Source organism: Grampus griseus (genome assembly GCF_964374135.1).
Source record: "Grampus griseus genome assembly, chromosome: 9".
NCBI classification, from domain to species: Eukaryota; Metazoa; Chordata; class Mammalia; order Artiodactyla; family Delphinidae; genus Grampus; species Grampus griseus.
Window position 1 is genome coordinate 46,579,573 of NC_139003.1, and position 18,505 is coordinate 46,598,077.

Genomic DNA, 18,505 nt, shown 5'->3' on the forward strand with positions numbered 1-18,505 from the left:
TAAATATTAAGGGATTCTTACTATCAATTGACTTAGGATGGTCAAAAGCAAGAGTGTTTGCTTAAGGCAATAAGGGCAATAAGAACAGAATGAGGTCCAGCTGCTCCATAGATTTAAGAAGCTTTGAACTTGGAGTTAGGAAGTGTGGGTCTGATTCCTCATCCTGCTATTGTGACTTTTTCAATAAAGTGGGGATAATGATTCCTGCCCTATGTACCTGGCAAAGTTGTTCTGAGGATAAAATGGGAAGCTATTTCACATGCATGAAATCTGTTTATGAACTGCAAATGTCTGAACCAATGTTAAATCCTGTTATTCTTACATTGCTTACAGCACCAGTTTTGGAGGTCAGTAGACAATCCATCTACGGAATAAATTCTGAAATAAGTTTCATAAAAGAAATGACACTGGGGGCTTCCCTGGTGGCGCAGTGTTTGAGAATCTGCCTGCCAATGCAGGGGATATGGGTTCGAGCCCTGGTCTGGGAAGATACCACATGCGGCGGAGCAACTGGGCCCCTGAGCCACAACTACTGAGCCTGCGCGTCTGGAGCGTGTGCTCCGCAACAAGAGAGGCCGCGACAGTGCGAGGCCCGCACACCGTGATGAGGAGTGGCCCCCGCTTACCACAACTAGAGAAAGCCCTCGCACAGAAACGAAGACCCAACACAGCCAAAAATAAATAAATTAAAAAAAAAAAAAAGAAAGAAATGACACTGGGCATGACCATTTTAATTAAATACATGAAACGGTGGCCCTTATAGATCATAATGTTTTAAAAATCAATTAAAGAATCAGAAAAAAATCAGATCCCTATTGGCTAACAACCACAAAATTTTTTTTTGCACCCTCCCCTCTTCCCACCTCATCTGCAGTTATTAAAATCAAGTTCACTGCTAACCATCTTGACAGGAGGTAAATCTGGAAACAGCTCAAATCTGATGGGGTAGGTAATATCTTTTTGCCAATTTACACTGTTAATATTCTCGGATTTACAGGTAACATAGTCTCTCTGGATTCATTAGGAAATGAGCAATAAAATAAACGGGCGGATGGAGTTTAAGTACTCTGGAAAATGAAATGCTGGGCTGTCTGGATTTGAGAAGTATTAGGAAACCTACCCATTTCACTCATTAAAACCTTCAAGACGTGCCACTACCGACGCAGACAGGTGCCGCGGACATTCTCAGTCAATCCACTCAAGCTTCTGCCACCTCTTTTCTAGTTACTGTCTCCATGGCAGCAGTCCACCGACCTGCCCTTAAGGGAAATGGAATTTCTGGCAAGACTGAGACTTGGTAATTCCACTTGTCAATACAGGTCAGAGAGAAACAGATGGAGGCGTACCAAGTTACTTCACAAATCCAGTAACAAAATGAGCGACCCCTGGCAAATGACCAGACCCAGTATTCGGAGTGTCCTCCAGGAAAGCCAAACACGGCATCATCAGCATCTAAGAAACACGCACCACCAACACCTGTCCATCAAACCTTTCACTGAGTTTGGACTTTCTCTTTCAACATTTTCTTTATTTATCTTTTCCTAAAAAGGTAAAAGTATACTGGGTGGCTCACTCAAAGTGATTATTAATCTGATTATTAATTTCCTCCCAAATTTAATCTTAATAAATAAATACAAAATGATCTACAAGAAAGGACATATTTTGTCGTGTAAATTTCCTTATGGGACTATCATCTAGAAATATCAGTTTCCAGTGACCCAACTTCCCTCGTGGCGGAGGGCAGAAATCGGTGAATGTCAATTCCAACACCCAGGATCTAAACTCTCATCCCAACTACACAAGAGTCACTTCCTACTCACCTCTTTTCCTGGAAATGTTCTAGTGTGTCGCCTGCAGTTGTAACAGATTGCCTTTATGGTGGCATCACTCTCCAATTCAGAAATATAAACACCACTTCAGAGATTTATTTTACAATTCATCCTCTGATTTGTCATGGCTAGGAAGGTCAGCTTCCAGATTTTCTATTCTAAATTACTTTTCAACAGATTTGGCAAACAGAGTAAGGAACGGCTTTTGCCTGGACGGGAACAAACTCTGAAAGTTGGGACCCAAGTTCTCTCTCTCTCTTTTGTTGAAATGTAAACAACCAGAAACCCCACCACTTCCCAAATCAATTATTTGCAAAAGAATAAACAGGTGCTTTGGAGACTCTGGAGTTATAAAAAGAAAATGGCAAATGATTTTTTTCATGAGCCAGCTGCTCATCTGACATGATTCTGAGGAAGGTTCTCCTAGGCTCTAAAGCTTAATTAGCAAATCAATTAAGATCCTCCCCTGTCTGCCAACAGAACCGCCTGCCATCCTCTGCTCTCCTCATTTCAGTGCTTTCTGGTGCATCCCCGTCACCAAAGCCGGAGCCCAATCAGTCGACCTGAGGTTCCTTTGCTTTCTGCTAACACTGGACAACAGGGGGACGAAGGGGGCCATTCCAGTTTAATTAAGGATTAGTAACCACCAGAAGTAGCAGTGCTCGCCCTGCTTATTGACATCTGCCCCAGTCCAAGCTCGCCTTAGAAGCTGGGCTCAGCACAGACTCAGTGGGGGCTGACTGGCGTGGCTGGCTGTCACTTTCTTTCAGTGGAAAACAGACAGGACCAGGCAAAGCAGATGGTTCCTAAAGAGGCACATCCAAAAAATCTGCTAGCAAACTGCGGTGGTGTCTTTCAAATAAACAGCAGCTTACTGGAGAGGAAAATCAGATCTTCCTCGCCACATCCTGCCGTGATGTAACCACCTTGAACATCACCCACTTAGGAGCTTCTAATCCTCGGTGAGGCATAATAACTCCTCCTTTGGGACAAAGGATAGCCTGTCTATCCAAGCCTCCCAGAGACAGCCATCATCACCGCTAATGCTCCCATCTCCGTCAGTAAAATCCATTATCTAGGTAAAACCACCTTCAAGAGACGGCTGACCTGTGGATCACGCAGGGTCACCCAGTCCTGAGAGAAGGAAATGCAAATACCATGTGTCTGGCCAGCTGGGTGGACTAGAGATGGAGCCAGTAACACCTCAAATGGCAATTAAAAAGCAAGTGACTAGTTTCATCATAAAACATTAAGGGGATTGTCTCTTCCTTTCAAACTCCAAATAAACGCACAGATAATTATCTGTGGAAGTCTCGGCTCTGACCGCATGAGTTGGGGCATATCATCAAACATTTCTGGACGTCACTGTCCTCATCTGTAAAATGAGGGGGTTGAACTGAAAGATGTCCAAGGTCCCTTTTAGCATGAAAATTCTAAAGTTCTTTCGGTGGAGGTGGGGTGGTCTCCTACAACATACTGGCAAATCACATATAGAATTAATCGTCCGGTTTTTCAGCATAGATTATAAAAAGAGAGACTGTTTTTGTCCCTCGTGTCGCTTACCTTTTCAACCGCTGTGTGTTCTTCATTTGTGACGTTGGCTTTTCTTGATTCGTTTTTAGACCTGCTTAGCCTCCTGGATACTTTTTCTCTGAGTAAAGTGGCATATCCAATGTGTTCATAGATGGGATTTGTTGTCATTTTGGAAATGTATTCAGACGCTTTTGTTTCTATGTACAGCGTTATCAAGCCATCTGTGACCAGATCGTGAATCGATTCAAACCTCTTCTCACCCACAAAGTGTTTTCCATCATAGAAGAGCCTGTAGTTCAAGGTCTGGTTTCCAAACCTGCCCATGAGGAAGGAGAAATCACAGTAGTGTTAGAAATCACAGTAGTGTTAGAGTGGCAATGGCAGCTAAAACTTCCCAAGAGTGTACTGAATGCCAGGCACTGGGCTAAGCCCTTGGACATGATTTTCCCCATTAAGTTATCATGGAGACCCATTGAGACAGGTGCAATTATTATCCCTGTTTGACTGCTGAGGAAACTGAGCCTTGAAAAGATGGGGTACCTGATTGAGGCTACATCCTTGGAAAGAGGCAAAGGTGGGTTTAACCCTAGCCAGTCATATGGCATCATTTGGTCCTAGAAATCACTAAGGCCATTGGGTCATAATCATTCTCATTTGTAAAAGTCAAGGAGTACTGCCTGATTTACAGATATCTTACATAAATTTCTTAATGGGAACTAGCCATGCCCCTCCACCCCCTCCCCTGTACCAGGCAATTACCTCTGCAAGGGAAGCTATCACCACTGGCCTGATGTCCTTTTATTATTACATCTTTAATCACTATCAGTAAAGCACCCCATGCCTCTCACCCCAGTTGGTCCAACAGAAGGGAAACAGGGGAGCTGTGTGGAGCTCCCTGCTTGAACGCCACGCCAGAGCCAGCATTCCAGTAACCTAATCATTAGGGTGCTCTCCCTTTAGTTCTGATTGTTCCCTCTTGGCCTTGGTCCTATATCTCACAGCCCCTGCTTGGCTCCCCACTGGGACTGTCAACTCCTGCTGCTGGGATGCTGGGAAAATACTTTGCATCTCTAGGGCACTTGCTACTCTTGAAGTGCTTCCCCATAATGACATCACTGAAGATATGCCATCCCCAGTCGCAACCTGGAAAGCATCGACCATTCCACAATCACAGCATCGAGATGGTGGGTTGAACACACCTTTGTGGGCTGACCTGGGAAGTGTTTCTTTCTTTCTTTTTTTTTAATACATTTATTTATTTATTTTCTTATGGCTGCGTCGGGTCTTCGTTGCTGCGCACGGGCTTTCTCTAGTTGAGGTGAGAGGGGGCTACTCTTAGTTGCGTGCGCGGGCTCCTCGTTGCAGAGCACGGGCTCTAGGCACGTGGGCTTCAGTAGTTGTGGCACGTGGGTTCAGTAGTTGTGGCTTGCGGGCTCTAGAGCATGGTGTCCCCTGCATTGGCAGGCAGACTCCCAACCACTCTGCCACCAGGGAAGGCCCTGGGAAGTGTTTCATTGATACCATTTCTTCCATGGAGAAAGAGCTTCCCAATTCCAAAGAGTTCACGAATGAACTTTTGGAAGACAATCCAATTCTGAAATTGAAAACCTTCACCAAACCTTATAGGATTGCCATGAGGATCAAAGGACATAAAATATTTGATCCAGGTTAGGAAGGTGCAGTAAATGCAATGCCTTTTGGGTGCTGTGATTTTTATTTTCTTTTATTTTTTGTTTAACATCTTTATTGGAGTATAATTGCTTTACAATGGTGTGTGAGTTTCTGCTTTATAACAAAGTGAATCAGCTATACATATACATATATCCCCATATCTCCTCCCTCTTGCGTCTCCCTCCCACCCTCCCTATCCCACCCCCTAGGTGGTCACAAAGCACCGAGCTGATCTCCCTGTGCTATGTGGTTGCTTCCCACTAGCTATTTTACATTTGATGGTGTATATATGTCCATGCCACTCTCTCACTTCGTCCCAGCTTACCCTTCCCCCTCCCTGTGTCCTAAGTCCATTCTCTACGTCGGCATCTTTATTCCTGTCCTGCCCCTAGGTTTTTCAGAACCATATATATATATATATTTTTTAGATTCCATATATGTGCATTAGCATACGGTATTTGTTTTTCTCTTTCTGACTTAATTCACTCTGTATGACAGACTCTAGGTCCATCCATCTCACTACAAATAACTCAATTTCGTTTCTTTAAATGGCTGAATAATATTCCATTGTATATATGTGCCACATCTTCTTTACCCACTCATCTGTCAGTGGACACTTAGGTTGCTTCCATATCCTGGCTACTGTAAATAGTGTTGCAATGAACGTTGTGGTACATGACTCTTTTTGAATTATGGTTTTCTCAGGGTATATGCCCAGTAGTGGGATTGCCGGGTCGTATGGTAGTTCTAGCTTTAGGTTTTTAAGGAAGCTTCATACTGTTCTCCACAGTGGCTGTATCAATTTACATTCCCACCAACAGTGCAAGAGGGTTCCCTTTTCTCCACACCCTCTCCAGCATTTATTGTTTGTAGATTTTTTGATGATGGCCATTCTGACTGGTGTGAGGTGATACCTCATTGTAGTTTTGATTTGCATTTCTCTAACGATTAGTGATGTTGAGCATCCTTTCATGTGTTTGTTGGCAATCTGTATATCTTCTTTGGAGAAATGTCTATTTTGGTCTTCTGTCCATTTTTGGATTGGGTTGTTTTGTTTTTTTGATACTGAGCTTCAGGAGCTGCTTGTATATTTTGGAGATTAATCCTTTGTCAGTTGCTTCATTTGCAAATATTTTCTCCCATTTGAGGGTTGTCTTTTCGTCTTGTTTATGGTTTTCTTTGTGGTGCAAAAGCTTTTAAGTTTCATTAGGTCCCATTTGTTTATTTTTGTTTTTATTTCCATTTCTGTAGGAGGTGGGTCAAGAAGGATCTTGCTGTGATTTATGTCATAGAGTGTTCTGCCTATGATTTCTTCTCACAGTTTTAAAGTGTCTGGCCTTATGTTTAGGTCTTTAATCCATTTTGAGCTTATTTTTGTGTATGGTGTTAGGAAGTGTTCTAATTTACAAATGCTAAAGGAACTTCTCTAGGCAGGAAACACAAGAGAAGGAAAAGACCTACAATAACAAACCCAAAACAATTAAGAAAATGGTAATGGGAACATACATATTGGTAACTACCTTAAATGTAAATGGATTAAATGCTCCAACCAAAAGGCACAGACTGGCTGAATGGATACAAAAACAAGACCCATATATATGCTGTCTACAAGAGACCCACTTCAGACCTAGGGACACATACAGACTGAAAGTGAGGGGACGGAAAAAGATATTCCATGCAAATGGAAATCAAAAGAAAGCTGGAGTAGCAATTCTCATATCAGACAAAATAGACTTTAAAATAAAGACTAGGGTTTCCTTGGTGGCGCAGTGGTTAAGAATCCGCTTGCCAATGCAGGGGACACGGGTTCGAGCCCTGGTCCAGGAAGACCCCACATGCCTCGGAGCAACTAAGCCCGTGTGCCACAACTACTAAGTCTGTGCTCTAGAGCCCACAAGCCACAAGTAGTGAGCCCGCGTGCCACAACTACTGAAGCCTGTGGGCCTAGAGCCCGTGCTCTGCAACAAGAGAAGCCACCGCAATGAGAAGCCCGTGCACCAAAACGAAGAGTAGCCCCCACTTGTCACAACTAGAGAAAGCCTGCACATAACGAAGACCCAACACAGCCAAAAATAAATAAAACAAATTTAAAAATAATAATAATAATAAAATAAAATAAAGACTATTACAAGAGACAAAGAGGGACACTACATAATGATCAAGGGATCAATCCAAGAAGAAGATATAACAATTGTAAATATTTATGCACCCAACGTAGGAGCACCTCAATACATAATGCAAATGCTAACAGCCATAAAAGGGGAAATCGACAGTAACACAATCACAGGAGGGGACTTTAACACCCCACTTTCACCAATGGACAGAACATCCAAAATGAAAATAAATAAGGAAACACAAGCTTTAAATGATACATTAAACAAGATGGACTTAATGGATATTTATAGGACATTCCATCCGAAAACAACAGAATACACTTTCTTCTCAAGTGCTCATGGAACATTCTCCAGGATAGATCATATATTGGGTCACAAATCAAGCCTTAGTAAATTTAAGAAAATTGAAATCGTATCAAGTATCTTTTCTGACCACAACACTATGAGACTAGATATCAATTACAGGAAAAAATCTGTAAAAAATACAAACACAAGGAGACTAAACAATACATTACTAAATAACCAAGAGATCACTGAAGAAATCAAAGAGGAAATCAAAAAATACCTAGAGACAAATGACAATGAAAACATGATGACCCAAAACCTATGGGATGCAGCAAAAGCAGTTCTAAGAGGGATACAATCCTACCTCAAGAAACAAGAAACATCTCAAATAAACAATGTAACCTTACACCTAAAGCAATTAGAGAAAGAACATAAAAACCCCAATGTTAGCAGAAGGAAAGAAATCATAAAGATCAGATCAGAAATAAATGAAAAAGAAATGAAGGAAACAATAGCAAAGATCAATAAAACTAAAAACTGGTTCTTTGAGAAGATAAACAAAATTGATAAACCATTAGCTAGGCTCATCAAGAAAAACAGGGAGAAGACTCAAATCAATAGAATTAGAAATGAAAAAGAAGTAACAACTGACACCACAGAAATACAAAGGATCATGAGAGATTACTACAAGCAACTATATGCCAATAAAATGGACAACCTGGAAGAAATGGACAAATTCTTAGAAAAGCACAACCTTCTGAGACTGAACCAGGAAAAAACAGAAAATGTAAACAGACCAATCACAAGCACTGAAATTGTGATTTTTTAATACTGTGATTTTGTGGTAAAGTGCTGCGATGGCTCGCTGGCGTGGAGCGTCATGACTACCCCTGGGAGCTCAGTGTGAGGTCAGTGTGATCTCTGAGAGAATTCTCTGGTTAAAGCGCACGGCCGTGCAGGCACACACGCACAACGTGAGGTGAAGACTTTTGCCGAGGGCGAAGGGAGGCAGAGGTGTGTCTCAATCAGCAGGCTTGATGTTTCAGAAGGAAGCAGCCCTAGAGCACCAGCTTTGCAGATGATTCTCCAAAGAATGCTGTGTATGCATAAACAGAGCCTCAGAGCCCATCAACTGATAACAGGAAATGTATAAGCCTCTGACATGCTGCTGGCTGCTTTGTAAATGAAGTGAAAATAAAAAATAATTAGGGGGGAATGGGGAGCAATTGATTTAATGGGTACCGAACGTTTGGGATGATGAAAAAGTTCTGGAAATGGATAGTGGAGATGGTTGCAGGACACAGAATATATTTAATGGCGCTGAATTGTACACTAAAAAATGGTTAAAGTGGTACATTTACATTGTATGTTATGTATATTTTACCGCAAAAAAAAAAAAGGGGAAAAAAATAAGTAAAGTCTCCTGTAAAGCAGCTGCAACAGTGGATGAAATCAGGCTCACCTTAGTGCTAACGTGTAGCACCCTGGCTGGCGCTGGCTTTCTCTAAGAATGTAGGCGCCCTCCACGCCTCCAAGAAGCTCATCTGCCTGCTCTCGGGAGATGATCCCATGAAACCTGAGGAGAGACAAGACCATCTTTGTTCTGAACAGATCACATACCAACATGGACCACAAAGAGCCGCCTAAAAAAGATGGTGGGTCCACCTGGAACCTACAGCTCCCCATTTAAATGAAGAGGGGTGTGACTACTGTATACTTCCAGATGGGCTTGGACCTGGCTCTCAGCATGCACCCAAACACATAATAAGCATGCAAGTAGGCAAGGCAAAAGGAAGAACGCCCAGTCCACCTGGCTTTCTGCTATTGCCTTTGATCACAAGCTGAAAATTAAAGTCGTAACCAAAAGCCAGGTTATGGCTCCCCTTTTATCCATGAAGGAAAGCAAAAGAGCATTTACCAATGCAGCACTCTGCTCATCACTAGGTATCATCCTGATTGCAAACGAGCACGTACTGATTATCACCCTGCTTACGTCAGTGTGGGGTGCTGTTCGTTTTAGAGGCTCATTCTCTGGAAAGAAGAGCCAGAAGTAATGAACAGCCTTCCACTCCTCTAAATTTTGAGAGCAATCGCTTAGGGATGTGTTTGGAAAATGTACCTATTTTTCTTTTTTAAAGATAATGTTTATTTTTCCCCCCGCAATTTAAAAAGTAATACACATCCATGTAGAAAATTCGGTAGGATTGCAAGCTTGGCCAGTAACTGCTTTGCTCTGGAGGGGATGTCTGGGACCTACAGAGCGGACAGCAATGCCAGGGGAGAGGAGAACAGGACAGGAGTTAGGGACACACAACCAGCCAGCTCTCTCTGCTGCCCTAAAGCAAAGACAGCGGCTCACCCCTGTTATCAGAGATTTGATCAATCTGTTTCAGAGGAAGGTGGGAGCTGGGTTGTGGCGGAGTGAGGCCAGGGCCAAGGGGTCCCGGGCTCCTGGGAGAGGGAACACCACCCTCTTTCTGGGATGACCCAATCTTAGGGAATTGGGGGGAATAAATTAGAGAAGTTTTCTGGACAGAGAATCCCCTTTTACCTTCCTGGAAGGGAGACGGGAGGGAGGGAAGCTGGCTACACAAGAAGTGCTGTTGTTTTTTCCACAGGAATGCAAAGATTCTTAGAGGACACATGTACCAGGATAACATTTTGGAAAAAAATAAACCTATCACAATACTTACGTCCTAATTCCCTTCTATTCTTTACAACTAGACCTTACAAGCTGAAGCTTTGTGTGAGTGAGGAGTGAGGTCAAACACTCTGGCCTTGAGTTCTCAGATCAACTCTCAAAAGCCTAGGGCAGTGATAGCTTGGGAAAAAGGGGTGTTCTGTCTTCTCAAATTTTGGTTTTAAATCTTGAGAGTCAATGTATGGAGGTCTTGCAGCATCGCTTTTCTGGGGTGAGGATGAATGTGCTGTGTGACATAAGAGCAACCCTCCTTTCCAAAAGGAGACCAGTGTCCCCAGTTCTTTTGGGAGGGAGATTGGGAGAAATTTGGCTAGAATCCATGTTCAGTGGGTCTAAGCTGGGAGGTGGAGAAGCCTCCTTTGCAGCAAGAGCTGGGGCTGGAGAAGGCTGGAGAGAGAGAGAGAGAGAGAGAGAGAGAGAGAGGGAGAGGGAGAGAGAGAGAGAGAGAGAGGGAGAGAGGGAGGGAGGGAGGGAGGGAGAGGTGGGAGGGACGTGGAGAGGATAGAAGGGCAGAGGGCATTGGAAAGTTTCCCACATCAGAAAGGACAAAAGCTGGTGCCATAAGAGGTTTGAGACTGAGATGTCCAGGACACAACCTGACAGGGCAGGGCAGGGGGTGACCGCAGCAGGAAGAGGCACACGCAGCGAAGGGCACAGAAACCTGACACCCCTGACCCAGGTCACTCTCTGGGGGGAGAAGGGCAAAAAAAAAAAAAAAAATGGGAAAAGGAATATCCCAAATAGGCAGTTAACCTGAAAGCAGCTTTGTTTGAACTCCCTTGAATGGACGTGTTTCAGGGATGGCCAGCAGCAGATGTCAGGTGTCAAGAACTAAGTTAAATTCAATTGTTCAAAAGAAGAAAATGACAATCTTGTGCATCTGAAGACCCAGTGTGTGGCTCATCAGCCCCTTTAGGCATGGATTTAAAAGTACCCATCATGTATATATCTATGATCCCAACTTTTCAAAAACCAGAGCTTGCACAAAGACTGGGAAGAAAGAGATGAAGGGAAAAAAGTTAACAATGCTTCCCTTTCACGGTGGGGCTATGGTGTTTTCCACCTTGTAGATTCCTATATGCTGTAATTTTCCCAAATTAATTGGGTATTAATTGATTAACTTTTTAAGAACAAAAGTAATACCTACCCACAGTGGGAAAATTCAAAATTTGAAAGTTAAAAGGCACGAAAGAAATAAAAATATAAACAGTAGAGAAATAAAAATTCCCTTTCCCTAATGGTATCTACTGAACACACTTTCTTGTGATTCTTTCTAGGAAAAAAATATGCATATATGTTTCCTGAATAGAGCATGTCTTACTTTTTGAGTGTAACAACAAAAACTTTCATTTTTAAAAAAGAAAGGGAAACCAGAATATGAAGTTTTTAAGCTAACCTCCCTCTAATACGATATATTCCTTTTTTATGGTTAAGAAAATGTTTCTTTGGTCTCGTTTCACTCTACAGTTTATGTGGATGGCGGGGGGGGGGGAGGTTGGACTATGAAAACTAGAAGGTTATTCAACAAAACTTTTATGCAAAAAAGGGAAAGAAACAATAAATAGAGTTTCTTTTGGAATTCATGTACAAAAATGTTCTATTTGAGAAGTATATAATAGGTTTTCATTTTCTCTTTTTTAAATTAATTCTCTTTTCTTTTGCTCTATGAGCAAAATCCAAATCAGTATACTGAAGAAAAAAAAGTCCTATTACAACCAGGTTAGATATTAGGGACATGGGGGTGGAAGAGAGACGAGGCCAGTGATGCAGGCAGGTATTCCAGAGACCCCAGCTTCCCAAGGCCCAGTAGGAAGGTTCAGAAACGCAGCCGTGGCAATTAGGAAGTGGCTGCTGAACTGGGACAAATAAGAGGGTCATTCATCACGGAAGTGAGGCTCTGATGGGTAAGGGAATAGAGGAAAAGGTTTTGGATTGGCTGGGAGAGCTCTGGGAGCTGAAAGAGACTTTAACCTTATAATGCCTCCAGGTGGGACATGGGAAGAAAATCGAATTGTGCATCTGACTGACATCCTCCCCCCTCCGCCTCCGCCCTTTGCTCTGTCTGGGTGGTTCTGCCTGCTGTGAGCTGTGCACCATACCACAGCCCGAGACTGCCAGCTATTTTTATGGTAATGCATATTTGCTTTGCAGTAGGTTTCTGAGAAAGTAAAACAAGAGATGAAATTAAGAGGAAAATAGGGGGGACTTCCCTGGCGGTCCAGTTGGAAGACTTCGCCTTCCAATGCAGGGGGTGCGGGGTTTGATCCCTGGTCGGGGAGCTAAGATCCCACATGCCTTGTGGCCAAAAAACCAAAACATAACACAGAAGCCATATTGTAACAAATTCAATAAAGACTAAAAATGGTCCACATTAAAAAAAAAAAATCTTAAAAAAAATAGAGGAAAATGGGGGAAATCATAATTATGGTATTAAGGCAATTTGGCTAATAGATCCATGTCAAGAGAAATCATCATTTTGGTTTTAGGAGACCAAGGAAATGGGATGACTTTCCTGAGTGTTGTGTTTACTGAGGTAGATGAAAGTAAGGAGTTCAGCCTCAGTTCACATTCTTCGACACCCTAGCTGTTTATATAGTATTGAAGTAAAAGTGAAATGAAATACTAAGAGAGCCACAGTTAGGAAAAAATGCCGCCTTACGCCTTATGTTTCAAATACTTGCCGGGCACTCAGTGGCTGCTTTTGTGAAGAGAACTGACTGTAGCAGGAGATAGTCTCCCTCATACATTCATGAAGCCAAGCACCTGAATATTATAAGAAAATTCAGTACAAAGGGATCTGATTGCATTTATCCTTATTATTAAACCCTTGCACAATGGACATTTGATGAAGACTACATATTGGAAAAATTTTAATATTTAATATTTAAATGACATAGGAAGTGACTACTTATTACATTATTAAAACAATGAATAGCATAATACATACTCTCTTCCATAATATTTTGGTCTGTTTCCCACCTATATTGAAAAGAAGAAAAGTGTTAGTAATGCATTTGAATTCAAACCAGATAGATAAAAATACTATTCAAATAAACAGAGCTAGAGTCCTGGGAATAATTTTATTCCAGTTTTTATTCCCCAAATCAGAGCTCTAAGACACTCTGGAGTTAAGCAACACATTCCACTCTCTTGAGTAAAAATGACCTGGAACTGCCATATTTCTCTCATCATTAGGCTCACTCCCCACCCAAACTCAATCAGCCAATAAAAAAGTTTTTGAAGGAAACACAGTGAGGCTTATTTTAATATTAAGGAATTTATAAAAGTATTACAAGGCTTCATCCTGAAGGACAGAACAAATACTTTTAGCATGAATAAAACACAAATGTTTATTTCAATCTTCACCTAATTGTTTAATTATGTATTTATAATAAAAATGGGGAGTGCACCGGATTAAAAAATAAGTTTAATTTGGTCTCTTTCCCAATAAAATCAATATCCTAACATTCTTATTTTTTCCGTCAAATGGTGAATGGGCTAAAATTCACTTGACACCAGAGGTACAAGCTTTGGAGGATAAGATTTATGAGTTGACTGAAAAGCATAAACATTCCAGAAAAGATTTTTCAATCACATCTTGAGCCTTGGGGTTATCCCATTGGATTTCTGCCACATATATGTGATAATCTACTTTCATACGAACTTTGTTTTCTTACATTCAAGGTGTTGGAGTTGGTAAGAAATTAACATGAATTCTCATGTTCAGCTTTTATTCTTCTAGTCTGATTCCAGGGACACTGAGAACATGTAGAGCTACATGAAGTTATGGATTTCACTGATGGTTATAACAGCAAGATCATGTTTGTTTACTAGGGTAGAATATGAGCTGGGCAGCTACTTCATTTACAGTCATTTCTGTCTACAGTCAAATGGGCAGTTTTCTCAGCAGGGCACCGTGGTGGGATTTGAAGGCAGTTTCCCGGCCTATCTTTGCTCTCCAAAGGATGCAGGGGACCCGAGTGGGCAGTAGGGAGGGATGGACTAGAGGAAAAGGTTCAAAAGGGGGAGCCGGGTCTCTGTGGACCACCTTGACAAGCCTGCCTTGGACAAGCCTACCTGGCATAAAACTAATCATCTAGATACTTCTAAATACGTGTTCACTCTTCTGTGCGTTTTACACCTGAAAAGCACTGAACCAAGAGAGGGCATTCATCACTCTTTAAGGTTTGAAGACTGCTGTGTGTCATTTATGAAGGAAGATCTAAATGATATGATTAATCGAAGCACACAGTGTGTAAAAAGGCACCTTGTTATCTGATTACTCTACATGCTGGAAAGCTTTTGAATGGGAGTTGAACATTTTGTCATTTACACTGTTCGACTGGCTTTCACAGTTCTTTCTTCCTCTCAGGATACTGTAGGTAATGTGGCTGCAACACCAACATGCCATAGAAGAAATTTAGAATTTTAGAAAAGCTGATGGAAGTAGGTAATATATAATACGCGAGATATCTGTCCTTTCTTTGAGAGTCAACGTTCTACATTTTGAAATGACTCCCCATTTATCAGGACAATTTTATTTCCATCTTTTTGGCTGAGCCATAACACAGATTTGCAAATCTAGGTGTCGCTACCAACCCCATTCCCTTCCCTCCATCCTCTTATCTTTCCAAAAGAGAAGGGTAATTTTTTTCTTTTTTTTTTAGTATGTGAAAGACAAGTTTTATTTGCCTCCAAAGGACTCAGGTAATTTAGAGAAATTTAAAATACAGTTCGTCGGTAAGGGGGAATCATCCCTCCTCAGCAGCTGTCGAATAATCAAGCCTAACGACCCAGTTGGGCCTCAGAACACTGTTAACCTGTCTTTGCGTAAAAAAGAAATGACTACAGTTTTAATTATAATTTTGGGTTATCCATGTAGTCTGACCCCTCTCCCTCACAACCCTTATTCCATTGAATATTGACTCTACCAGTTGGAAAGGAAAATATTTCCTTGAGATTAATAAAAAAACAAAAGGGTGGGAGACGATAATAAGAGAAGGGTAATTAATCTAATTTCCCAGATGGACAGCATGGTAGATGGAGCTTACTATGAACTCCTGGCGTGCAGGTAAGTAGTTAATTTAATTGACTCTTAAGAAGACAACAAATTGGTTTCAGTTCACCCATCACTCATAAAAATATATGGTACACTTATGTTCGGAGCTCTGTGCTCAGCCCTGTCATTGTTCGTGAAGTGATGACCTCACAGGTGTGAGAGGAAAGCTATAAGGAGCTCAGGGGTGCTCTGTACTTGCAGTAAGAGGAAACACTTGAAAAATCTAACATAGGCCGCTAAATAGGGAAGTCAATATCTCGGGTGCCTTGAGGAATACCAAATAAGATCCCGCCTGCAGGACCCTTTGATCCAATTGAAGAACAAATCTGCATATGAAAACTGCAAGAAAATAAAACAAGAGCACTGAACTGTGTGGGAGAGACTACCCGTGGAATAGGGCCATACAACAGGTCCCCAATATTGCGCAAAACGTATACTAGAATATTATTCTTTATTTAGCTGAAATTCAAATTTAACTAGGCATCCTGTTTTTATTTCATTTTTTCTAAATCTGGCAACCCTACATAGGGAGAGAGGAAACGTGGAAGTAAGAGAGAGCGAAGACAGAGGATGTGGGCAGTCATCTGATCACTGCTCCCACTGTCCAGGCTGTTTTGATAGTGATCTGATTCAACCTGTCATCCATCTGTTGTCTCTGTTGCTCTTAAAGAAAACATAGCTCCCTCGTTAATGTTAAAGAGAGAGAGAATGGCTGGGATAAAAAAAAAAATACAACTATCACCTCTTCCTTTCCTAAACTTTTGCTCACAGGAATCTAAACGTAGTCTTTCTCTCCACCGTTCACTAAGCTTTTAACCAGTCAAGAGCTTAATATAAGTTAATGACCCCAGAAAAATCATAGAATGTGCACATTTTTTTAAGGCAGATAATTCTGGATCCTCGGATCCAGACAAAATACAGTCGGCTGATGTCAGGGCTCCAAGGGACAAGGAAGCTGACTAGAGAAACTAGAACCTCTACCCTGTGATGCAGTAATGCCTTAAAGGAGCCTGACTCTCTCCAGGTGCTGCCCCACATTAGACACTGATGGAGTCAGGACCCACCTGTGAAATGCAGATTTGTTTTATTAAAGAAGCCGTAACATTGAATTTCAATTTCCAGGTGTATGAGATTCTCTTCAGTGAATGAGACAGAGGACAACTGATAAATAAAAAGTAAGGCAGCTCAGAAGTTCTTGCATTTTCATTGAGAATTATGCTTGTTAAAATCAGGCAACTTGGCAAAAAATGGAGGGCTAATTTAGGTATGCACGTGGATTCAGGAAGGGACAAAGATGTAACGTATCCCAACATGAAGGAAAGTTGGTTCTGGAACTTCCCTGCCACTGTGATTATCCTAGGATAACCCATCACCTTGGTGGAACTGGTCTTTGAGGATATGACTAACAGAAATCGGATCTGCAATGCCTGCTCTCGGGGTTTAGTGATCCAGCTCCAAGAAGTGAAAGAAGCCCACCCTTTTCAGGACAAAAAAGTAATAATTCGTATACATATTGCTGGATCTTCCAATACTGGATCCTTTCATGATCTACCTGGTTCTGAAAGGAACACCTCTTTTTGAAAAAGGAGGATACCAAGTAGATCGGTGAGCAAACAAACACCTGAAATGCATCCTGCCCAAGACACAGGTGAATTTGGTGTGTGTGGTGTGACTGTGAAGAATGGTGGCTGATTCTTTTTATAAATATAACTGAACATCATATTCTAAGTAAGCATCATGTACAGGAGAATAGTCCCTCAAGGTAGGTGATACATGACACTGATGTCACTGTTGATGAGAACACTTTTGGAATTCCTCTTTTGGAACTGCCTGAAGAATCACTACCCTTTTTCTTGGATATACTCAGAGCTGCATTTCTCAAAGTGTGGTCTTCAGGATGCTCGTTAAAGACTGCAGGATCCTGTTCCTTTCCTCAGACAAACTGAATCAGAATTACTTAGGGTGGGGCTTTAAAGTGTTATTTAATCAAGTTCCCCTGGATGATATTTAAGCATACACTAAAGTTTCAGAATCATCTGGTAAGAAACATACATTTATTTTTTGAGAATGGATTTGAGAGTGGATGTTATTGTGGCAAACAGGTATAAGTTATTCACAGCCAAATTCAGTAAATAGGGTGAGTGATCCGACCTGGAAACACATCTGAGACAAAAATGAGGCATGATCCTAAGATACTAAGATTTGCACCGTGACTTATTCTGAAGGTTCTTTAGAAGAGCATTCCCAGCACACTCTAGGCAACGGGAAATTGGTGGAATAAAAGCACAGCTTCCCAAGATGACTGACTGGAAAGGGACCACTCTCATGTAATATATGTTAAACTATTTCATGACTTTATAGTCACACCTCATATATAATTATTGCCAGTACTGTGACTACTGAAGATGGTTCTAGTCCTGTCTAGCCCTGTCCATACAATGCACCCACCCCCCGCTCAACAGTCCATTGGTTTTTGTATGTTCTTATTTTAAGATCCTGAACTTTCTTTTAATAAAATAAAGGTGGATCACAAGATGGTTGAAAGGGTGGGCTCTACACTCAGACTGCCTGTCTTTGAGGCCAGATCAGTGTGTTCATAAGCAGGTTACTAATCTCTCTGTTACTCAGTTTCCTCATCTTTAAAATGGGGATGATAACAAAAATACCTGCTTCACTGAGTTGTAATAATTGAGTAAATACATGCAACATGGTTGCAACAGTTCCTGGAGTACAGAGATATTCAATGAATATTAGCTATTACTGGTGCCCAGAGAGACCCTCCTGTGTAGAGAAGGAAGAGGTAGGCCCATTATTTTCTGTGCTCTTAAAGCTCCTTTTACTGATCTCTGCTGAAAAACTTGACATCTCACCATATTTTAAATCTTTATTGGGCTGGTTCTTCTCTAACTATTCTGTGAGTGTTTTGAAGCAGCCATTTTTGTCTTCATTATCATTGTATTCCTAGGATTTCACCTGATGTCAGGCACAGGGTGAATGCAGGTACCTCTTGTTATCTGAATCAAATCCATTCCTAAAAATGTGTTGGGCAGCAGAGTTTCAAATAGCAAGAGCCTATATTCCATTATTTTAAATGGAAAAAAATAATAATTCATTCTTAGAGCATCCCAAAACATCAATGTCCCAGATATTATTCAAATTCTTTTAAATAATTATATAACAATCTGATAAGAATTTCTGCATAATATAAAATATTTAAATGCCAATTACATAATTGTTTAACACTTCATGATGTAATTAATAGGTATGTTTATGTACAGTCCGCAGCTGAACAGAAAAGGAATTTCATTATCCT

The 18,505-nt window shown here is 41.3% G+C and overlaps 1 protein-coding gene across 3 annotated transcripts in view; it reads right to left on the reverse strand.

Annotated features, from left to right (window-relative positions):
- CHN2 (chimerin 2) overlaps positions 1-18,505 on the reverse strand; it is a gene marked incomplete at its 5' end in the record, with an annotated part of 331,632 nt that overhangs the window by 116,642 nt on the left and 196,485 nt on the right. For all 3 annotated transcript variants that reach the window (XM_082661915.1, XM_082661914.1, XM_082661916.1), the window contains 3 exons: positions 3,393-3,678; positions 8,895-9,008; positions 13,081-13,112. In XM_082661915.1, the coding sequence (XP_082518041.1) occupies positions 3,393-3,678; positions 8,895-9,008; positions 13,081-13,112 (432 nt within the window). The remainder of the gene's footprint in view (positions 1-3,392; positions 3,679-8,894; positions 9,009-13,080; positions 13,113-18,505) is intronic.